At 37.2% G+C, this 25,225-nt stretch overlaps 1 protein-coding gene across 4 annotated transcripts in view; it reads right to left on the reverse strand.

Annotated features, from left to right (window-relative positions):
- The window catches only part of PATJ (PATJ crumbs cell polarity complex component), a 336,460-nt gene that overhangs the window by 192,877 nt on the left and 118,358 nt on the right, over window positions 1-25,225 (reverse strand). For all 4 annotated transcript variants that reach the window (XM_048220189.2, XM_026497951.4, XM_026497952.4 and 1 more), the window contains exons 23-26: window positions 15,267-15,338; window positions 13,877-14,054; window positions 8,357-8,467; window positions 4,274-4,351 (exon numbers count right to left, since the gene is read on the reverse strand). In XM_048220189.2, coding sequence (XP_048076146.1) covers window positions 4,274-4,351; window positions 8,357-8,467; window positions 13,877-14,054; window positions 15,267-15,338 — 439 coding nt within the window. The remainder of the gene's footprint in view (window positions 1-4,273; window positions 4,352-8,356; window positions 8,468-13,876; window positions 14,055-15,266; window positions 15,339-25,225) is intronic.

The raw sequence follows: 25,225 nt of genomic DNA on the forward strand, positions 1-25,225 counted from the left end.
CTTTTTCTTATCCTTTTAAGAACGCTTCCCCCCAAATCCTCAAGGAGCCTTGACTGATCCCCGTGTACATGTCCACAATTAAAGTTTTCCCAAGTATTTAATTTAGTTACAGTTTTTTTCTTTAATATGGTGAAACCTGCAATGGATGAAGTTTAAAAACAAACAAATCAAACAAACAGACCAAAATCTTGACCACAGAAGACAGTAAGGATATTTCCTGGCCTTGGCCTTAGCTTGAGGTGGAAAAAAAGAAAAAAGGTAATCCTTCAGAATTCCTTACAAGTCCAGACTCTCTCAGGTTGGAGACCTGAATTCATTCTGTGTGTGGCTCAAAAATTTCCAAGCTAAAAACCAGGCAAACACGAAAATAAAGTTGGCACAGGTTCAGTGATATTAGATGAAATAGGTGTTAGGGCATTACTAAATAATGCCACATATGAATAAAGATAATTTAAAACTTGTAGACATCTGATAAATTTACTTGAAAAGATGTAAAACAAAAACTGAAAAACTACATGAAAAATAGACTAATTTTACTATCAAAATGGGAGACTGTTAGATTACCATGACCTCCCCTCACCAAAAACACAATTATGCAAAATATCTGAACAACTTAATTAATTTGCTCTAGTGACTCTGTATAAACCTATACCCAGTAACTATCACACTAGCAGGGCCTGGCTGGCTCCATCAGTAGAACGTGCGACTCCTGATCTTGGGGTTGTGAGTTCGAGCCCCACGTTGGGTGCAGCGATTACTTAAAAATAAAATCTTTAAAAAGAAAAACTACTATGCTATTCTTTTAAATCACAGATACACATTTATAATAATGGAGAATCTGATAGGCCATACAAAGTCTCAACTAATGTAAAAGAATACTACATAAACCACAATCTCTGATTATAATGGAAATATGTTAGAAAATAATGGGTTTTAAAAACATTCATGTGGAAATTTAAAAATACATTTCTAAATAAATTTGGGTAAAAAGAAATCGTGGGGACTAAAAAAACCAGTACTGAGTAATAGATACTCAACTTAAAATCTTGGGATGTAAAGAGTGACTTAGAAGGAAATATATGGTCTTAAATGATTGTTTTAGGAAAAAATGGCTAAAAATTAATAAACTCTACAACTACCTAAAGGTTACAGTGGCGGGGTGGGGGAGTAGAAGAAGAAAACCAAACAAAGTAAGGTAATATAAAGATGAGAACAAAATTAAGCAGAATAGGGACGCCTGGGTGGCTCAGTTGGTTAAGCGACTGCCTTTGGCTCAGGTCATGATCCTAGGGTCCTGGGACTGAGTCCTGCATCGGGCTCCTTGCTCAGTAGGGAGCCTACTTCTCCCTCTTCCTGCCCTCCCCCCTGCTTCTCTCTCTCTCTCTGACAAATAAATAAATTTAAAAAAAAATTTTTTTTTAAATTAAGCAGAATAAAGACACAAAAGAGATAACACAGTTCAAAAATTAAAACTTCAAACACAGGAATTATACACTTGAAACTAATGTAATGTTATGTCAACTATAATAAAAATTTTTTTTGAGAAATTAAATGAAAATTACCTTCAAGATTAAGGAAAAAAAAATGTAAAAAGGAAACTATATTTACAATGAAAAAGAACTATGGATAGAGCATATATAATTCAAGCTAAGATAACAAGCAACTTTGAGGAGCCTGGGTGGCTCAGTCGATTAAGTGTCTGCCTTTGGGTCAGGTCATGATCCCAGGGTCCCAGGATTGAGCCCTGCATCAGGCTCTCTGCTCAGCGGGGAGCCTGCTTCTCCCTCTCCCTCTGCCTGTCGCTCCCCCTGCTTGTGCTCTCTGTCAAATAAATAAATAAAATCTTTTTTTAAGAAAAAAACAAATTTATACTAACAAATGTAAAAAATTAAGTGATATCGATATTCCTAGAAAAGAATCAATAACCATGACTGACTCAAGACAAAATAGAAAATCTGAATAGTTCCATAATTATTAAAGAACTGAATCAGCATTTTAGATTTTTCCCACATAGAAAACACAGGACCAAAATGGCTTCATAAGCTAGTGTGACCAAAGATTTAAGGAATGAATAATTAGCATTTTACACAAATGCTCAGAGAACTAAAAAAGAGGAAATATACCTACTACTCATTTTAGTAATCTCATATATTCAAAAGCAGACAGAATAGTACATAAATGGGAAATTCCAGGCCAATTTCATACCTAACCACAGATGCAAAAATCCTTAAGGAAATAATGCCAGCAATGTGCAAAAAAAATCATGATCAAATTAAGTTTAATCTAAGAATTCAAGATTGGTTTGAGATTATGAAATCTATTAATGTAATTTATCACATTAAGGGATTCAAAGAGAAAAAAAATGTATACACACACAATTATTTCAGTGAATGCAGATAATACATCTGATAAAATTCAATGCCAATGCCATTCATGATAAAAATTCTTAGCAAAATAAGAATGAAAGTGGATACTTCCTTAACCTGAAGGATTATCTACAAAAACTTACAGCACACATCATATTCAATGGTGAAATATTAAAAGCAATTTCTTAAATATCAGGAGGAAAAACAACAAAAATGTTAGCTATTATTACTTCTTTATTAAACACAGAGGAGGTTTTAGTAGATAAATAAGAAAAAGATTGGAAAAAAGGGGGAAAGAAAACTGCCTTTATCCAGAGTGATTATTATTACCCATAAAGAAAATCCAGAAATAAAAATCTAAATAGTATTAGAATTTGAGATTCACATTATTAAAATTATGTACATTTATAGAGGACATAAAGACACTAGAAGGCTCTACATATAGTATTTAAAATATTTAGTAAGTTTATCTTTAGGTGGTGGGTTTATGCGTGATTTTATTTGTTTCAATCTTTCAGTTTTTCCAGTGTTCTGCACTGGATTATTTTATTTTATAAAAGAATAATGGAATAATGTTACAAGATGTCAAATGAGTACATAAAAAATCAATTCTATGTCTACATACTGGCAACAAACAGAAAATGCAATTTAAATTAAAAGCAATACAAAATGTAAGAGTATCTAGGAATAAACCAAAGATTTACAATACCTTTCCGAAGAAAATTACAAAGATTGAAAGAAAATAAGAATTTAATATGTAGAAAGATATATCATGTTAACGGTTAAAAAGGTTAGATATCATAAAGATATACTTCTTTACAAATTAATCCACAGATATGACACAATTCCCATCAAAATTCTCCAAGAGATTTTTTTTGTAGAATTTGACAAGCTAGTCCTAAAATTCATAGGGAAAAGGAAAAGGATACAAATAGGTAAGGCACCCCTAAAGAAGAAGAAATATGTAAAGGAAATTGCTTTACTAGAAACAAGGTTTATTATTAGGCTTTGATAATTGAGCTAGTGCAGGGGCGCCTGGGTGGCACAGCGGTTAAGTGTCTGCCTTCGGCTCAGGGCGTGATCCCGGCGTTCTGGGATCGAGCCCCATATCAGGCTCCTCCGCTATGAGCCTGCTTCTTCCTCTCCCACTCCCCCTGCTTGTGTTCCCTCTCTCGCTGGCTGTCTCTCTCACTGTCAAATAAATAAATAAAATCTTAAAAAAAAAAAATAATTGAGCTAGTGCAGCATTTGTGCTGGAATAGACATGGGGAACAAAGAGAAAGCTCAGAAGCAGACCCCCCCATAACCTGAGCTAGGACTGAGCATTACAAGTCAGTAGGTAAAAGAGGGCCTATATTAAAACAGTAGGATAGTTATCTTTATGGGGGGAAAAATAAAAATTCATCCCTACCTATTATCATATCCCAAAATAAATTTTAGATCAACTTCACTACTAGAATAGAGGTGGGAGAACAGGAATGGATGACTAACTTTGATTGATGGTAAGGAATGTTTTCTCAGTAAAGATGACCTCTGAGCTCCTCCTTGGAAGATAAAAGGAGGAGCAATGTGGGAAATGGATTTCCAGGCTGAGAGAACAGCAAGATCAAAGTCCCATAAATTCCCAAGAGTAGGAGGCATTTTCTGGGAATGGACAACCAGCCCAACTGAACAGGAAAGACAGACAAAGATGACGAGGGATGATTGGTGCTTTATCACATTTTGGCACCTATGTTTCACTAAGTTTCTGGCCTTCAGTCTGGCCAGAACCAGTTATATTCACAGGAAGGAGACATTATAACACAGTCCTTCTAGCCTGATACTAGTCAAAACACCATTCTTACTAACTGCAGCTCAGATAGGCAAAAAGACTCAAACGTTTTTTAAAGGCTTAAGAGGTTCATTACCTTTTCCTTTTTTTCTTCAGTGTTTTGGTCCTGGTTATTAGCAATTTTGTTAGCCTTGTTATGCACTGTAGGAATGACCTATGACCACAAAAAAAAAAAAAAAAGGAGAAGGAATAAAACATTTAATGTCACAATCATTACATTTCTTAAAATTTTAAACAGTTAAAATCTTAAGTTTCTGACTTCATCTAAAAAGTAAAGACATGAAAAGTAGAATTCAAGGCAAACAATACAATTTCAAAAATATCACAAGCTAGATTATCGAAAATATTGTGTGCGTACCATCAAAGAACAATAAACTCACGATACGTGTAGATCCAGAAAGTGAAAATGAAGATGACGAAAAAGAAAGTCATAATACTGATTGTCATCCAAACATCTTATTTTGCAAACAGTTTGAGGGGTGACCTACACGAACCCCTCCCTAGAACACAGGATGCATCATTTATTTGATAGACTTACGTTATTCACCATTGTATCCCAATTCAAGTATGTTATCTAGCACACTGTATACACTCAATAAATATTTCACTATTACTGTTAGCATGAAGATAAATTAAAATCTATTTACATCCCTGGATAAAAGCTCAATGAGAGCTGGAATTAATGATTTATCACTATCTATAGTGCTCCAAAAGAACGTATTACATAGTTGTACTCAATAAATGTTTATACATGAACAAAATAGTTCCATTTCATAGAAATACTTTTAATTCTCAATGGTGCCAACAGCATAGATTACTTTTTGACTCATTTCTTTTTACAAAATAATCTATGAAACATCTTGGGAAAATATAAAATTTTTAGTGATTTTTTTTTAAAAAGGTCCTCAAATAGCTAACACAAATAATCTTGGCATAGAATCTGATGACAGACATGAAGGTTGTAGGAAAAAAACAAATCTCCTTTCCCAGAAATGTAAAGAAACTGCCTGCCTAGGGATAATTTAAAAAACAAAACAGAGCAAAAAACACCTCTCTCTAAATGCAACTTAAGATTAAATTTTCTTCACCTTTAATATAGACTCTAAAGAAATAAACTAATTTTGGGATAAATGAGAAAGTCTCAGAAATGTTTCCTTTAAATAAAAAACAACAGAGGCGCCTGGCTGGCTCAGTTTGTAAAGCATGCGACTCTTCATCTCAGGGTCATGAGTTCAAGCCCCACATTGGGCATGGAGCCTACTTAAAGACAGAGAGAGAGAGAGAGAGAGAGAGAGAGAGAGAGAGAGAGAGAAGGAAAATAGTAATGACACATCAACATATATTTAATGTTTTGTACGTGAACAGACACTGTTAGTGCTCAGTATTTATTCCTCTATTTAATACAAACAATCCAAGTCCATGTCCAAGGTCATTAAACTCTGAGACTTTCTGCAAAACCCCAAAAGAAGTAATTTTCTAACACTGGGACCATCAAAGGCTCAAGTTCAAAACCTGGTAGGTCTATAGGCATATATTTCTTGTCCTGAAGAATCTTAAAGTACTTTGCCTCCCTGACAAGTCAGAATGCCTGTCCACACTGGACCTACTTTCTCCTATGGGAAAAACCAGCTGAAGCCGAACAGCAGAAGCTCTGGGATGGGACACAACGTCAGCTGTCACTCATAAGTTTACACTGTTTTTTGAATAGCACAGAAATATATCTCTGTAAATGTATCATTAGCCAAATTTGGAAGACCAAAGGCTCAGCAAGAAGACTGCATCTTTAATAAAAGTAAAAGACAGCATATTTCTTGTGAAAGTAAAAACTGTATTTTTGTATGTTTAATATGCAAATGTACACATAAAAAGGTTTAAAAAGGTGCCACTATGAAATCATGGTATTAGGGAATGGAATACAGGAGAATAGAAAGCAACATAGCAAAATAAATTTAAGGAACTGAAGGGATGATCCCAATTTCAAACGGGTTTGTTTTGGCATGTGAAAAAATAATATGTGAAATGTAGTTAAGTTATTAAGTGGGGAAAAAAAATACCCTGGTATAAAAACTTTCTATAGAGGAGTGCAGTGTAAATCATCGGTTCTGCTCTCAAATAAGCATTTGCCAAATAAATCTAAGTGGATACACACATTTCTTTCTAGCATGCTGAAAATACTATCGAGGAATTCAGGAGAAAAAGCTTAAAAAGGTAATGTATTGGTGATATTCCGAAATCATCTGTTAAAATCGCAAATATAAAAAAGTAAAGTATAATACAAAGAATAAAAAAAAAGTACAAATATAAACACCGCTGCTCAATTTATGATGTTGATAACAATCTCCACGTGGCCAGGGCACTTTAGACATAGGGCTCCTGATGGTCCTAATGTTAGAAAATGACTTCTTTGGGGGTTTTGCAGAAAGTCTCAAAGTTTAATGTAAAGTGGTCAAAAATGACTAAGCATTTGGCTATATTTTCTATGCCTGTGATGACCAACACTACTTGCAACAATAAACAAGCCAAAGAGCACGCCATTTTGCAAAGTTATGAAACTTGATTTCTTTCAACGCCTCATTAAGCAGGAATCACTTTGTGTTAAAATATGGAACAAATAATGGACGTAGAAATTGACTCCATCACCTGAATGTGTTCCCTCACCTAGAACCAGAGAAAGTTCAATGCTTGATGAACCCAATGCACAATGTGGCAGTCTCTGGTGCTGTATGGGGAGCAAGGACTTGAACATAGCATGATGCTAAAAAGATTCTTTTTGTGAGCAGTGAGAGAAATTGCAATGTTTGTGTCATCTAAGTGAAAATTTCCACCTCAGCTCACCAGCAAAGGCTGGATTAAATGCTTGCTTGGCCTTTTTGGTTGACTTGATAACCTACTTCTTTGCTTTGAATATTTTTTGGCAGGGCAGTCACAAGTGGCCACACAAAGGTTTCAAGTGATTGGCTCATTCTCGTTTGAAACTGTTTCTTTGGAAGTACCATTTGGCAAGGAATAATCTGGCCAATTTTCCTATGGAACTCAGTTTCCAGAAATAAAAGTGACAGCCTCAATTACCTTCTCAATATTGTAAGAGCTAAAAGGTGGATTCCAAAAACCTGGGTTCCAGAAAAGAATTAAAAAGTGGATTCCCCCCAAATTTCAAATTGTATGAAAATGAGAAGACATCATTCAGTTCCCCATTCTCAGTGAGTCCTCACGGTATAAACACAGCACTAAGACTGGGAGGGGTCATGCTGCAACGCAGCAATCCCAGCAGAGCTGCCCCAAGAGGGGTGAGTGTGCAGCTCCCTGTGTGCAGGCAGGTTACAAGCATGTCAAAATGTATTGATGTCCCAGCCCTCAGGGCAGCCAAACATCTGTTTGCCCAGGTTGCCATACAAATATTATTTTCGTATGCCTCGACATACAAAAGGTTGAAAAGCACCACATCACTTATTGAAAAGCATTTTTTAAAAATATGCAGTTTTTCTACTGTTCAGAAGTGTCTATGTTTTGAACAGCTGTCTTCCACTATAAAAAAGAAAAATAAACATTTCTTCCAGTCACAGGGCTTAGGGGTGATATTTCTGCTGCATATTGCAAAATAAAATACATATCCTGCCACTGACATCTATGTATCAGAGTTCTAATTCCATACTGAAGGAGTAATGTATTTCAGATAAAAGTGTTACAATTAAATACTGCTAGTTTTGAATTTGGGATGTCCAACAGAACATACAACAATGCACCATGTTTGCATTTTTACACTCTTTAATAACTACACAGAGCATGGAGGTACCTCGAGAACATTTTCATATCTGACCCCCCTTATGTTCAAAGTATTTTATAAACAAAGTAACTTGTCTCTAAGTTAACAAAGCTGGTCAACAGGGAATTAAGGAATGGAAAGCAGGTCTGTCTGACTCCATAGCCTGTGACTTACACCAAGGCAGACTGGAATGACTCAAAGTTGACCAAAAGACCAAAACCAAAGAAAAAAAGAGAAAGTGAAGTTAATAGTTAATTTTTATGAAGTGATGCTTTTTCTAGGTAATAGCAGGATCAAAATGAAAACGTATGGGAAAACAACATGGAGGCAAAAGCTGGGTCCATAGATATACAGAGGATATTTTTAAATTTTTTGAAAATATCAACTAAAGCTTACTCTTGGAGTGGATGACAAGCTCTGAACCACGAACACCACAGGATTGCCCGCATTCTTAATGGCCTCAACTGCTTCTCTGTGTGAGGCGTTCTGCAAATCTACTCCAGACACCTAAAACACAGAAGTAATTTTATTTCAATTAGAAAGGCTGTAGAGTTCACATGTATTATCCAGTTATGAGAACAGCCAGAGTCTAATGAATTAGACCAAAGCCAAAAAAAGAAAAAAAAAAAAAGATTTGCCCATAAAAAGCTTGCTTAAGAACATCTTTAAGGAAAATAACATTCCACCTTCAAGAAAAGCAAATAAGACGAGTATCTTAATAACAATAGCCCTGGTTAAATACAATTACCCAAAAGAGGTAGCTTGGCCAATGCCAGAAGCTTAGGCTTCTGAGCGGTGATGCCACCTTTGACACTAAACATAGCATATAATCCTGAGTGGGGACAGGGGAGGGCAGTCTGGACTCTTCTCTCAAATGGGAAAGTACAATATTTTAAGCAAATTGTCCATTATTTTAATTGAGTAGTTGAACATTTCTCAAATTGTGTTTAAAAAAGAACCATGAAAATATCCATAGGTTCTTTTTACTAAAAGTGTTCTCTGTTCAGTAAATTGGGAAAAGTATAAACAGCTCCTCGTCCTACAAATTTCAGAGAACCTAACTTGCAAACATGTCCATAATCTCCAAGAGCATTTTGTATTTACCATATTTAACAGAACCAATTTTTCAAACCAATAATGTAACAAAGCCCTGGTAAATGTTGGGGTGGCTTATGGTCAGTGGATAGTGACAATTTGTGAATACTTCTTTGCCATAAGGAGACCAAAGAAATAGGAGGGTACATGGATAGGGCTGTGGCATCAAGGTTGGCATTCGTGTTTAAGATGGGAGGTATTACAGTCATCAAGGTGTGAAGGAGAGGGAAAATGTATGCTAGAGAGAGAAGTGACACCTGTAGAAGTAAATATTTGTACAGTGAAGAGGGAATGACTTCCGCAGCACAAGTTAGGGAGATTGGCTTTAGTCAGAAGCACAAATAGTTCATATGTTGTTACAGATACAGTTAGAAAAACGATTTGGCATGCAGTGAGAGCAAGGGGAAGCTCCTTTTTGACTGCTTCTGTTTTCTCCATGAAACAAGAAACAAGGACCATAAACTGAGATTAAGATGGGGAAGGCAGTTTAGGAGGTGTGAAGGAGTCACCTCTGGAAGCAGGAGAGTGAAGCAACTAGGGAAATATTACAGGATTGCAAGGCAGAACTAAAGGCTCACTTGAGAAGGAGCTCATGAATTTAAAATGAGACCAGACAGCCTAGCTGGTTATTTTCTCCAGCCATGCTAGGGACTTGAAATAAGCAAAGAGTTGCACTTAACTAGGATGTGGTTTCCCCGGACAAGCTCAGTAAAGGCACAGAGGATCCAAGGAACTGGAAGTGATGAGGACGATTAATCACCGAGTCACTGCACAGTGAGGAGAAAACCAAACACATTCGAAGCTGAGGGACACAGAGGTAAGGGCCTGAAGGTAGGAGACAGCAGCCCGGTGTGGGAGAGGGGTTTAAAAGCAGGTGTGTGTAAAGCACAGTGCAAGGGGGAGTGCAGAGAGGCGAGTCAGGGAGGCAGCTGAAGCCACACGACCACGCAGAGGCCGTGGCAAGAACTCTGGCCTTTTATTCTAACAGACATCCACTGGAAGGTTTTCATGCTCTGCAAAACCCCTTTACCCGTATGAACTTAGGAAGGATATGAATGATAGTAATGAATAGTAAATGAACATAGGGGGAAAAAAATTTAACTGAAGCTTAAAATCTATCACAACAGTTTGGTGAAGCTTCTTATGAATAACCTAATCCCCTAAACATTCAACAGTAAGAGAAGGAGAAGCTATAGAACCATTTCATCTTCCAGTAATCATCAGCTTTTGTTTCCCCAACACACAGTTCCATAGGGTTAAGTGGGAATCACTGAAGCTGGGAAGTTAGGGGGAAAAAATGGAGTTCTGTTATATTATCACAGAAATATAATCTTTAAGTTTTTCTCGGCTTTAAATGTATAACCCAGAAGTGTGTCCATTCACACAGGTAAGACCCATTTCTCAAAACTAAATTAAATTCTAACTTCCCAGGTCAACCAATTCTTCTTTATACAGACCCAGCTCCTTTATGGAATTGTCTCAAGGCAGAAAGAAATGATTATTAAGCTTTACTTAAAAACAAATGAATAATGCTTTTCACAGGAAAAAAAGTAAACAAATGACTCAGTATGCTTGATAAAATAAAATATTAAAGTGTTAACATTGCAAATCTGCTGTGAGTTTAAAGAAATTATTAAATCTGGGACAAAACAGTGGGTTCTTATTAGTATATAAAAGTGATGGATAAGTGAGAGAATACTTTGTATTCAACTCACAGCAGAGAAAGATGAGGGAAAAAACACAATTTAAAAAGATAAAACAATGAACAATGCAACTAGAAAACAGGCAAAAGACATGCACAAACATTTCACTAAAGAGCACATGTACAGATGGCATGAAATGTTCTTTCTCATTAGCCATTAGGGAAACTCAAAACGAGATATCACTATCTCCCTATGAGAACGTCCAAAATGAAAAAAAGTGATAACACCAAATGTTGGTGAGAATGTGGAGAAACCAGATTACTCATATATTGCTGGTGGGAATGTAAAATAGTACAGACACTCTGGAAAATAGTTCCTTTCAAAACTAAAAATGGACTTACCATACAACCAGCAATTGCATTCTTGGGCATTTACTTCAGACAAATGAAGACTTACTTTCACTTAGGAACTTGTATACAAATGTTTATAGAAGTTTTATTCATAATAGCCAAGAACTGGAAACTACCCAGGTGTCATATATATATATATACACACACACCTGGGTAGTTTCCAGTTCCATATATATATATATATATGTGTGTGTGTGTGTGTGTGTGTGTGTGTGTGTGTGTATATATATATATATGAAATATTTCCTATATATATGATTTATTTATTTGAGAAAGAGAGAGAGAGAACAGAAGCGCACATGGCACGGTGGGGTGGGAGGAGAAAGGGAAAGAGAGTCCCAAGCAGACTCCCCGCTGAGCACGGAGCCCAACCCAGGGCGATTGCACTACCCTGAGATCATGACCCAAGCCAAAACCAAGAGTCGCTACCCAGGCACCCCAAACCAGGTGTCTTCCAACGGGTGAATGGTTAAACTGTGGTGCCTCCTCCACACCATGGAATAGTGTTCAATCACAATAAAAGGGAATGAACTATTATTGATGGACACACAAATTAAATGAACTTCGGTGAATTTGTGCTGAGTGAAAAAAGCCAATCTCAAAAAGATGCAGAATACATAATTCCATTTATGTGACAACTGTGAAACAACTAATTGCAGGCATGTAGAAACAGAGTAGTGATTGCCAGAGGCTGGGTATGGGGGGATGTGGCAGGGCAAGGGGCATGGCGGTAGAGAGTAGCACAGGGGAGTCTTGAGGCGATATTGCTGAGTTTCTTTGATTGCCGGGTGGTTATGCAAGGCTACACATGTGAAGAAACTGTGTAGAGCTATAAAAACACACACAGTTCTACGTCAGTGCACGTATAACTGGTGTTGTGCCGATATCAGCATTTCGGTTTTGCTCTTGCACTACAGCTGGGTCACCCGTTAACGCTGGGGGAGGCTGAGGGAAGAGTACCTGGGACTTGCTTATACATTTCTTTACAATTTCCTATGGCTGTTTCAAAACAGAAAGTTAAGAGGAAGAAAAAAGACCAAACAAAACACAAAATATACATTTAAAAATTAAGTTCAAATATATCAGTAATGAAAAAAAAGAATCAGTGTCACTTATTTCGTAGATGAAGTTTACCGAGGTAGATTTAAAAAAGCAAAATCCAGTTATAGGCTGCTTACAAAACATATAACTAAAACAAAATCACAAGGGTGAAAATGAAGGAATGAAAAAAACAATGTGCCATGCAAATACTAAATAAAGGAAACCGCACCTGCCCAGAAGCCAGAGATATCCTTTTAAAATATGTATGCATTTGTAATTCTCTAATGGACTCTCGCTACGTTCAGGGACGACAAACTCCCAAGCTTTCTGTGATGTGGCTTCACACGATCTCTCCGACTTTCCTCTTCAGTCTCTTGCTCACTCTACCTACATTAGCAATGCTGGACTTCTCTCTGTTCCTTCAACATAGCCGGGCAAACTCCTACCTCAGAGCTTAAGCATTTTGGTTCTTTCTGCCTGGAGACTTCTTCTCCTGTACATCCCCATGGCTCACTTTCTCATTCCTATATTTGTCCCAACATCACCTTCCATAACCATCTATCAGTTGCAATCACTACCTCCACCACCCTTTGTTCCTTATCTTTCTACTCTTTACTACAATCCCACACTCTACAAATTACTTATTATCTACCTTCCCCACTACTGTGTAAATGCCCTAAGAGTAGGAATTTTGCTCATTTTCTTCATTGCCATATCCTCAGTGTGTTTGAAATCTTCTTTTAATTTCAAAAACACAAATATAACCTAATATTTGTATATATAGAGCAGTTTTACACAGTTCTTGGCTTTTATCCTCACAATGATGTTACAGGTTTTAAATTCTCATTTCCATTTCATTTTGAAACTGAGAATGAGGTGGGTTTAATATGATGTCCAAGAACAGGTACAAAATAAACAGGACAATCAAGACTTCAGCCCATGACCTCCAGGGCTCTTTTCATTCTGTCAGAACTAAAGCACCACAGCTGAAGTTCAGCATCATAAAGCATGTATCAAGAACATACAGATTCTGGGATTAAAGATACTTAATATGATGTCATCCAATTAACCCAGTGCAAAGAAATGCATGAGATTTAGACCTCAGGACATTCTCAGTGCCTTGATGTGCCCTAAACTCTGCAAAGCCTATCACATGTGAACAATGGAGTCACCCATTCCTCCAATGGAGTCTGGGAGGATAAGCATGGCTATCCCACTGACACATATTTATAAAATGTAGAGCTTGTTCTGGAGAATACGGTCAATAATATTATAATAATGTTGTACGGCAACAGATGCTAGCCACACTTGTGGTGTGGTACAGAAGTGTCGAATCACTATGTTGTACACCTAGCACACCTGCAAGGTCACGTAACACTGCATGTCAACTATACTTCAATTTAAAAGATGATGATTAGAAAGTTTTTAAATGATGACAAAAATTTAGAGTTTGTTAACGACTGTGGGAAAAACACAATGCTCACCCAGCTGTCTCATGCTGTTAAATTGTGAAATTGTTTTTTATTAAGCTGATCCTTTGGATATGCTACATGCTACCACCCCAACTTGGGAATCTCATGAAATTATGCAAACAACATACAGACTAGGGCACTGAAAGAAAATACACCAATTGGACCCACATATACCCCAACAAATGGAAGGACTTCTGGCTTAATTACTGTCTTTAAGGAGGTTTCAAACAAACATGGAATTTTAACATCACTTACCTCAAGTATTTTATCTCCTGTTTTAAGGGCATTTGTTTTTCCTGCCGGACTGTCTTCTAAAACTTGTTTGATAAATATACCTTTAAGTTCCTCTCCATTCTTCAGGCGTTTTATAACAGTTTGTCCACCAACAATACTAATACCAAGAGACACATTGGGTTCTCTAAATATCTCAACACTATAAAAAGAAAACAAATTCACTTATGAGCAAGTTAATATAATTTGTTGGACTGTCATTGCAAGTGGTCGATTTGGACCATATCCTTGTGACTCATATTTTATATGAATATATTTTTTACAAATGTTATCGAAATTGTACTCAGTTTCAAAATTATAGGACATATCAATCATTCACGGCACATGCGAAAGCTTGAATTTGGAAAAAAGATTTCTAAAACAATAAGTACACCTCTTAATATTCAGAGATTTTGTTAGGCCTTAATGTTCGCATCTCCGACCACAATATATCTTCTATAATTAGTTCTTTTAATCCACATCCATAACAGCAAAGAATGGATGAAGGAAATAACAAATGGGTGAAAAAAAGAATCAAGAAAGTTGCATGCATCATTTTGGCAAAAAGCACAGACTTTCACGATAAAATAAATTTGCCACTAAAAGGCTTGTTGCCTAAACTGCCTTTTCCAGTCACGAGGTCTAACCTGTGCTTAAGTAGAGGAAGATTTTGCTCTTAAAGCTGGCTGGCTCTCTTTTCTTCCTACCCCCACATCACTTTTTAAAATAAAGTATGGAATAAAACTTGCCCTTCGAATGGTTATGAATTTTACTCAAACTGCACAGATGTGGCCAATGATTAACTGAAATTAAAAAGGAGTTCAGAAAACAGCTCCCAAGAGTCTTTAAGACAAAACTCGGAAGTGCAAGAAGAAAACACCATGTGGAATTAATAATGAATGCAGAACAGAAAGAGCAGCTAAAGGAAGACTTTTAGGTTCTGTTAGCTCAAACGAGGCACAAATTTGGACGAACACAAGAGAAGGAGGTTAGAGATAAATGAATACATGCTAGAAGCCTCAACTACTGTTGCTGTATATTAAAAAAAAAAAAGAACGAAATCTTATTGCATTCAAGGCAGTGATGCAATTATAAAGTATACTTAGTCCATTGGTTACTATCATACATGGACATTTGTAAATTGCTTTTCCTGAAAAAGTGTGATAAAAACTTTCTATTTAATGTTGATTATAGTCATTTTGCCTGGCTAAAAGCCCCTAGATAAGACAAAAATGAAACTAAAATTTAGGCCAGCCTACATGTGAATGACGGCAATTTCTCAATCAGTACATGCTCAAATGACACTACAGAATTAAGGAGCAACTATTCGATTGTGTTCTCCTACTGAGAAAGCCAATAATGTCAATCAACATACATTCTTGGTGGACCCCAGTGGCTGAAGTTTGGAGTTTCTTCTCCTTCACCTTCTTCTCTCTCAGGTAACTCACTGAGGGGAGAGAAAGGAAAAAATACACACACAACTTGTAAAACACAGTGTTGTATTAAAGGTTCCCAGAAAGTTTTGAATTTAAACAATCTATATGTAGTTAAATAGGTCTTAATTTCTAAGCTTTTAAAATATTTACATCAATAAAGTATGTACATCAACCAGAACACTGCTTTAATGTTCAACTCAGTAAATATCCACCTGCTACCAGAAAATCATAGAACTATTATAAACACTTTAATTTGTGACACTCCAGATGCTATTTTCTAAAAATCTGTGTTTGATTTGTACAATTTCACATGTTTCTCTATCAATATATAAAATATTAGGAACTATAGTCCTTCAAACTTGGTACTGATTGACCAGCAAAGAGAACACTCCAGCATAAACCAACATCAATAGTGGAAATGGCTAAACAGCTTAAGCACAATCCCTCTTTCTAGATCTGTCACCTTGGCCCTAAATAATGCCCTTGTCAATTTTAGCCCCTGAATATTCTGTGTCATTATCCATCATTCTGCAGTTTGCAGAGAGATTTACTTATGTTAGATCTAATTCGATCCTCCCACCTAGCACCACCATACTTTCACCACCAAGTTATGTTAGTAAGGAAATAACAACATAAAATGCTGAATTACAGAATAGCTACAAAGGTAATGCTATTGAATAGGGTAGACACGTTACCATATGTTATCTGGAGGAGGAGTCAGGAGTCCTAAGCTTCAGTCTAACCTGCACCATAAAATCGGTGTGTGACTCTGGACCACCAAATGAGATAACAGATCTGATAGTGTACGTTGTATTACTCTACACAAAAATATAGGCGCTACCTCTTCCATTCCATGTTCACAAAAACCCCGTGAAGTACTGCAGGTCATAGTATTATACTTTCCACGTGAGGAACCGAGGCTCACGGAAGGCTCCTACACAACCTCTTCATAGTATCCCAATCTTTGTTGCAGCACTCAAAGTTTCAATGCTCCATTTTTCTCTGAACTCTCAAATAAGTCCCATAAAAAGTAACAAAACTCCACCTATTTGCTGCTTCTACGGACAGACTTTCTGGGATATAATGGTTTATGGCTGAGTGAGAAAGAGAAAACTGAAAGGATCTAGACAATCCAAAAATCAGTTAAGAAATTGGGATCATGGGGTTCCTGGGAGGCTCAGTTGGGAAGTGTCTGCCTTCAGCTCAGGCCATGATCCCACGGTCCTGGGATAGAGCCCCGCATTGAGCTCCCTGCTCAGTGGGGAGTCTGCTTCTTCCTCTCCCCCTTCCCCCTGTTCTCACTCTTAAATAAATAAAATCTTAAAAAGAAAAAAGGGGATTGGGATCATTAACATCTCATCCACTGCCAGATGGCTTTCTTGCCTCAGACAGTATATTTTTTATTATTAAGAGCATCACAATATTTAAGGAAAAAGAGCTTGGCAGATACTTGCCAATTACTTATCTAATGTCCCCTCCCTCCTTCCTTACCAACATAACCTCTCTTTTATTCCAGGTGGCACTATGCCCAGCTTTAAAGAAATACATTTTCTGGACTTCCTTTCAGCTAATGGTAACTGGATGCTAGAGTTCTGAAATGAAAGTAGAAGTCCCTAGAGATTTCCAGAAAACCTCATTAAATGGAGAGAGAATCATCTGGCAGGAGCCTTCTTCTAGGACCTTCCCTTTCTTCTTGCCTAGAAGGCAGAGATGACACGGGCGGTGAAGCATCCATTTTAAAATCATGAGGAAACAATGACTAAATCAATACATTAAGAACAGCAGAGCAGAAAGGAAGAAGGTGTTTAAGACCCTGACAGATCACCTTCTTCAGGGTTTTTTTACATGAAAAAAATTAAGGCCCTGTTTGGTTAAGCTACACTGAGGTGTTTGTTTGTAAGCAGCTGAATGCAATCCCTAAATGATACTCATGATTCTACCAACTTAAGTCTTCATTTTATCACATTACATTGTTTTTTGTACCTGTGCATATTTGTTGGATGGTTGTAATAACAGACACTTTCATATTCTGATTACCCTATGTAATAGTAAGGGGTAAATGATATATGACTGGCATTTAACTGAGGCTTAACATTCACTTCCTTTACAATTTTTTTTCATTTGAATTTGCATCAAAATTTTCCCCATGTATTATAATCATCATTTTTTATTTAATAGCATCTTTTCTTTTTTTTTTAAAGATTTTATTTATTCATTTGACAGAGATAGAGACAGCCAGCGAGAGAGGGAACACAAGCAGGGGGAGTGGGAGAGGAAGAAGCAGGCTCCCAGCAGAGGAGCCTGATGTGGGGCTCGAACCCAGAATGCCGGGATCACGCCCTGAGCCAAAGGCAGACGCTTAACGACTGAGCCACCCAGGCGCCCCTATTTAATAGCATCTTAATAGCCCATGCTACTGACGTAATTTATTTGCTATCCCAAATATGATACGCTGAGATTATATCCTGTTTTTTGTAATGTGGACATTACTGCAAGAAATAACAACATAAAATGCTGAATTACAGAATAGCTACAAAGGTAATGCTATCAAATAGGGTAGACATATTACCATATGTTATCTGGAAGAGGAGTCAGGAGTCCTAAGCTTCAGTCTAACCTTCATGAGTATCTTCATGCTCTGCTGTATTTTTTTATTTTTATTTTTTAGATTTATTTTTTTTTTTTTATTTTAGAGAGAGAGCACATGAGAGCTGGGGAGGGAAGAGGGAGAGAGAGCATCCTCAAGCAGACTCCGCACTGGGCTCGGAGCCCAACACAGGGCTCAATCCCAGGACCCTGAGATCATGACCTGAACCAAAATCAAGAGGCAGCCGCTTAACTGACTGAGCCACCAAGGCACCCCACTCTGCTGTATTTTAGAATTCCCCTTTAAATAAATATTCATTAAAGATTACATTTAAAAATCCAAAAAGCAAACCAACACTGAAACCTTCCTCCTCTCCATTTTCTACTTTCCTGTATCCCAAATCATAATAGGTGTGATAATAAGCAGCAGCACTGAGCTTCCACAACCCTTAAATTTCTCAAGTGACAGAAGTGATAGGATCATCTTTTGTTATTTACAACAAGCCCTTTTCAACCATACCTGACTTTATTACGCTAACAAGGGGACTTTTGGTGAGACCCTAGGTAGCTTTGGGATGGGGTCTGGTTGCCAGAAAAACAACCATATGATTAGTTAGAATTTCAGTCCCACCCTCGTCTGGGAAGAGGAGAGGGACTAGAGATGGAGTTCAGTCACCAATGGCCAATGATGTAATCAATCATGCTTACATAATGGAACGTCCATAAAAACCAATAAACAGGGTTCAGAGAAATTCCAGATTGGCACATACATCAAGGTACTGATGTACTGGCTCGGGGGTGGGTATTGCACCAGGAAAGGCATGGAAGCTCTGTGCATGCTCCATATCTCGCCCTACGCATCTCTTCCATTTGGCTACTTCTCAGTTGTATCTTTTATAATAAACCAGTAAGAGTAAGTAAAGCACTTTCCTAAATTCTATGAGCTGTCCTACCAAATCATCAAACCTGAGAAAGGGATCATGGGAACTCCCAATTTGTAGCTGGTTGGTCAGAAGTACAGCTTGCAGCGTGGCTACTTGTGACTGGCATCTGAAGTCAGGACAGTCTTGTGGAACTAAGCCCTTAGCCTGTGTGATCAGCGCTAACTCTGAGTAGCTAGTGTCAGAATTTGAAACTGAACTGTAAGACACCAGTTAGTGCCCAGAGAATCAGTAGTTGGGCAGAGGGGAAATCCTACACATTTGGCATCAGAAGTATTGTGAGCAAAAACAGTTCATAAGAAGCACTAGGAAAAAAAAAAAACCCACATAGGTATTTTTACTATGGTACATGGATGCTACTATTATTCAATTTTTAGAAACCTAAAATAGAATGGAAACCAAGTTTTAACATTAATAGGGACTATTAGTTTCCCTGTTAAAAAAAAATGAAAACCAAAGATTCCCCAAACAGCTGGCTTTCATATACAACTAAGGAGGGAAAGAAAACCCTGTCTAGAATAGGCAAAATTTTAGTTTTCTTTGATGGTGTAACAAAAGGATTATTCTGTTGGAAGAAACTCCCTGACTTTTTCGAAGCATATTTCTTTAGGAAGTTTACACATATTTTATTCAGATTATTTCATACTTAGAGAAAGATAAAACTTGCAAAAGCTTAGGGGTGCCTGGCTGGTTCAGTCGGGGGAGCATGCGACTCTTGATCTCAGGGTTGTGAGTTCAAGCCCCACGTTGGTTGTGGAGATTACTTAAAATCTTTAAATAGCAACAACAAACCAACCCCCAAAAAAACTATCTTGCAAAAGCTTAACCAGATAGTGTGATTTGTTTTGGAAATACCATTACAGGAGATAAGCAACTATACAAACTAATGTGATCACTTTACATTGATGAATGCAACCTTTACAACCAAATTAAAATTTAATTGAGAAAGTAAAATATTTTTACTGCACATATTAAGATCTAAATTTACACAAACATATTTAAAACTTTAACAAGGGATTTCTGACCTCAAATTTTATAATTTGCACTGATTAAATATGGTCAATAGTTCAATCAGTTAGAATCTCATGTTAAAATAAATGAAATTTACTTCTCACACTTATCCAGTTTTATAACCCATTTTCCCCCAGAGGAATTAACCATACAATAGAAACAGTGCTTTTTATTTTAGACTTTTATAACAAATGGCCAAAGTTACCATTTTTTTTACAGAACTGGGAGGAAAGGGGGACCACCCCATTAATGAACAAGTGGATATTAATGTAAGATTTGATCATGATATACAATCTGTTTGCAAATCAAATTTTCAGCATCATACAAAAATGAGATGAATCAGACCTTTTCTTTCCAACATAACTTTTTTCATATAAAATTTCTACCTACTAAGTACAAAGCCAAAATGAGAGTCAAGTAAACTCAGCACTCTAAAATGATGCAAGCAGGATGAGTTTTGGTGGTGACTAAACTATCTCGAGATTTCTTTTTCCACTTTAAGTACAGAGTCTATATGGTAATTTTCCATGATACACCATAGGGAATTGGATGGTAGGCACTAGTGTTTTTCAAACTAGTAGGGCTACTTACACAGATGTTACACGGTGATTTTGAAGTTTGCAAAGGAAATTATTATATGACACCAGTATACATAAGGAATAGGCATTCCCTTACATTCAAGTTTAGAAGGACACAGACTGTGCTGAGGGAAAGAAGCCAGACACAAAAAAGTACCTACTGCATGATAACATTTACATGCGTTCTAGAACGGGAGAAATAATTTACGGTGTTAAAAGTCATATTAGTAGCTGCCTGGGGCGGGACACTGCCAAAGGAGTGATGGACGTAATATCTTGATCAGGCTGTTGATGACATGAATTTACCAAAATTAAACTCTCCCTTAAAATTTGTGCATTTTATATAAACACATAAAATTATGTTTAAGAGTTTTCTTAAGAAACAAAAAAACTCAAGCCATAATGGGTAAGCTGCTTTCTTACAACAAATTTACTTCTCATTTGGCCTTCTGTAGAGCCTGAATTAGTAAACAAAGATCTAATTATATTTTCAAACACATTAGTGTAATGCTCTATGTGCCTCTTGTCCTAATTTCTCACATTTGTCTTCGCCTGCAGAGTAGACAACAGCTCCAACAGCATTATACTAGAAATCTCCCGTTTTCCTCCCAACTCAAACATTTCAGAGTAGTCTTTGCTCAAATGTACATATTTATTCTCCCCTAATCCTCAGCCTCCTACCAATGTTCTGAATCTACACATAATTTTTGGCAGTTTGCCTCAAAAGTAAATCTATTAAATATCCACCATTGCCTTCGAAGGCATTAAATGCCAGGCACTGTACTGGGGCTCAAAACGTAACATTAACTCACTTAATCCTTTCCCCAACTACAACACCCTGCCTATTTCACCTGCCATATTCATAGCAAACGATCGATACCTGAAAGCATTTATTTTCATTTGTATACTAGTATGCCTATAACATGATTTTTTTCAATTTTAAATACAAGTGTTTCATCTCAAGTTCTTCCTCCTAGGCTTTAGGCTGATACCTTGTTTTCCTTACTATAGTTGATCCTACTCATTACACTTACACACACACACACACACACACACACACACACAAACCACAATCTCTAATAAACTCAGCAACAAAGAACATTGCCCTTGAAACCTCTGAGCCCACGAGTCTATCCTTGTCATCTAGCATCATTGCCAACCTTTCATTAAGCACTGTTCAAGGCATTATATGAAGTCCTTTATATGCACACTTACTTAACTCAAAGAACTACCCACTTTGTAAGTGAGGAAATACAGACACAAGGGAAACCTTCTCAGGGTCAGGTAGCTACAGATAACAGAGGAAATGGTTGAATAGTACCTATGCTGTATCTATACTACAGATCTGCCATTAGTCTGAGAAATATGCATGTTCCCCATTATGGGTGCCCATATGTTTTAGGCAGTAGGTGATGACAGAGATGAGTCAGAAAAAAGACTGAAGCCAAGTGCGTTCTGAAGCCAGAATCTCAAGAGGCTTTATAAGGAAAGAAGCATACTTGGAACAAAAATCACTTGGATTCCCTCCAGAGTTATCACACCCTGCTTGCCCAAAGGCCCCTTCCTAGAGATCTCCACTTCAAGGAGCATCTGACCTCTTACTACCAATCCTCTTGATCATCTGACTCTAGAAGCCAGAGGAGCTCATGTTCTTGGTCACATGGGATTGTAATAATCAGTGTCACCCAAAAAGGAGCTCACACCCCTAATCTGGTGCCCAATATTTGTGATTGCTGTAGAGGGGACACCTCTATATTGCCTGATTCTTGGGGCCAGTTAGGCTTACATTCATGAGTCCCACTAAGTTGTAACCAATGGACAACAAATTCTTCAACAGCTACCACCCCTAGAGCATAACAAGAGGCACAGACCCAGGAGCTTGGTCCTTCCATGGAGGAGCCTATTAATCATTAGGGCTGTGGCCTGAGAGGTGGGGTTCTAATGAAGCACTCATCTTGAGGCTGACTAATCCTTTCCAGAGACCTCAGAGGGCACGTGCTCTCATCATGCTCACCCTCTGCCACACTCCAGGAGTGCCACTGACTCTTGGAGGGGAGCATTCCATGAGTCTGATACCCAGTTTTTGCAGCTGACGTCCAGGGGATGCCCCTTGATTGCCTGGCTCTGGTGGATGAAGGGTCTTGCATTCCCGGATCCCACAGGACTATGGCAATCAGAGGATGATTCTTGGCAGGCTTACCACCAGGGCAATTCAAAGATAACAGATTGAGGCACATGCCCCAGTCTTCCTCTGAAGGTCACTTTGCTTATTCTGGAGCTTCAGGCTGAGGGGCAGATTTTAGGTCTGGCACACATTCAGCAACCTACAGTGTTGCTCTAAAGGAACCTGGGTTGTGAACGCCATCCTGGCACTCTCCTTCTGCTTTGCTCTAGCTCCCTGGTATCTCCCCAAAAGGAGCTTATACACTCTTTCGAGCTCCAATTTTTTTTTCCATACACCAAATCTTTATTTAGGAATTTTATATAGGAGTGCCTGGCTGGCTCAGTCAGTAGAGCATATTTTCAATATATTGAAAGGATCATACACCATAATCCAGTGACTGATTCCAGGGATGCAAGTATGGTTCACCATTCACAAATCAATGTGATACACTACAGTAACAAAATGAAGGATAAAAGTCACATGATCATCTCAACAGATACAGAAAAAAAGCATTTGACAAAATTCAAAATCCATTTATAATAAAAACTCTAAACAAAGCAGGTATAGAGGGAATGTACTTCAACATAATAAATGCCATATATGACAAGCCCATAGCTAAGATCAGACTTAACAGTGAAAAGGTGAAAGCTTTTCCTTTAAGATCAGAAACAAGACAAGGATGTCCACTCTTAACATTTTTATTCAACATAGTACTGGAAGTCCTAGCCAGAGCAATTAAACCAGAAAAAGAAACTAAAGGCATCCAAATTGGAAAGGAAGAAGTAAAGCTCACTATTTACAGATGACATGATATTTATTATATACAGAAAACTCTAAAGACTCCATCCAAAAACTGTTAGAATAAACAAATTCAGCAAAGTTGTAGTATACAAAATCAACATGCAAAAATCTGTTTCTTTATATTGATACAAAGTATCAAAAAGAGAAATTAAGAAAACAATCCCATTTACAATGCCATCGAAAAGAATAAAATACCTAAAAATAACCAAGAAGATGAAAGACTTGCATATTAAAAACTACAAGATATTAATGAAAGAAATTGAAGATGACACAAATAAATGGAAAGATATTTCATGCTCATGGATTAGAAAAATTATCGTAAAAATGTCTGTACTATCCTAAGTAATGTACAGATTCATGCAACTACTATCAAAATTCCAATGGTATTTTTCATAGAAACAGAACAATCCTAGAATTTGTATGAAACTACAAAGACCCAGAAGAACCAAAGCAATCTTGAGAAAGAACAAAGCTGGAGGGGTGCCTGGGTGGCTCAGTCATTAAGCGTCTGCCTTCGGCTCACGGCGTGATCCCGGCGTTATGGGATCGAACCCTGCATCAGGCTCCTCCACTGGGAGCCTGCTTCTTCCTCTCCCACTACCCCTGCTTGTGTTCCCTCTCTCGCTGGCTGTCTCTCTCTCTGTCAAATAAATAATCTTTAAAAAAAAAAAAAGAACAAAGCTGGAGGCAACATGCTTCCAGATTTCAAACTATATTACAAAGCTATAGTAATTAAAATGGCAGTACTGGCATAAAAAAAGACACATAGGTCAATGGGATAGAGAGCCCAGAAATAAACCCAAACTTAGATCATCAATTAATTTACAATAAAGGAGCCAAGAACATACAGTGGGGAAAGGATGGTCTCTTCAATAAATGGTGTAAGGAAAATTGGACAGCCACATACAAAAAAATGAAACCAGACCACTATCTTACAGCATACACAAAAATTAATTCAAAGTGGATTAAAGACTTGAATGTAAGACCTAAAACCACAAAATTCCTAGAAGAAAACATAGGTGGTGAACTCCTTGGCATAGGTCTTAGTAATTTTATTTTTAATCTGACACCAAAAACAAAGGCAACGGAAGCAAAAATAAACAAATGCGACTACATCAAACTAAAAAGCTTCTTCTGTACAGCATAGGAAACCATACGCAAATAAAATGGCAACCTACTGAATGGGATAAAATAACTGCAAATCATCTATCTGATAAGGGACTAAAATTCAAAATATATGAAGAATTCATACAACTCAATACCAAAAAACAATCCAATTAAAAAATGGAAAATCTGAATAGACATTTTTTTCCAAAAGACATACAGATGACCAACAGGTACATGAAAATATGCTTAACATCATGAATCAGCAGAGAAGTGCAAATCAAAACCCTAATGAGGTATCACTTCACACTGTTAGAATGGCTATTATCAAAAAAACAAGAAACACCAAATGCTGTTTGGCAAAGATATGGAGAAAAGGGAACTCCTGTACACTGTTGTTGGAAAGGTAAATTGGAAAAAGTATGGAGGTTCTTCAAAAATTTTAAAATACAATTACTGTATGATCCAGCAATATCACTTCTGGGTATTTATCTGAAAAAATGAAATACACACACACACACAATGGAATATTATACAGCCATAAAAAGAATGAAATCTTGCCATTTGAGACAACATGGATGGAACTTGAGAGTATTATGCTCCGTGAAATACATCAGACAAAGACAAATACCACATGATCTCTCATATGTGGAATCTAAAACAAACAGCAGCCAAAAAACCAAACTCATAGATACAAAGAACACACTGGTGAT

This window comes from Ursus arctos, unplaced genomic scaffold (assembly GCF_023065955.2).
Source record: "Ursus arctos isolate Adak ecotype North America unplaced genomic scaffold, UrsArc2.0 scaffold_12, whole genome shotgun sequence".
Taxonomy (NCBI): domain Eukaryota; kingdom Metazoa; phylum Chordata; class Mammalia; order Carnivora; family Ursidae; genus Ursus; species Ursus arctos.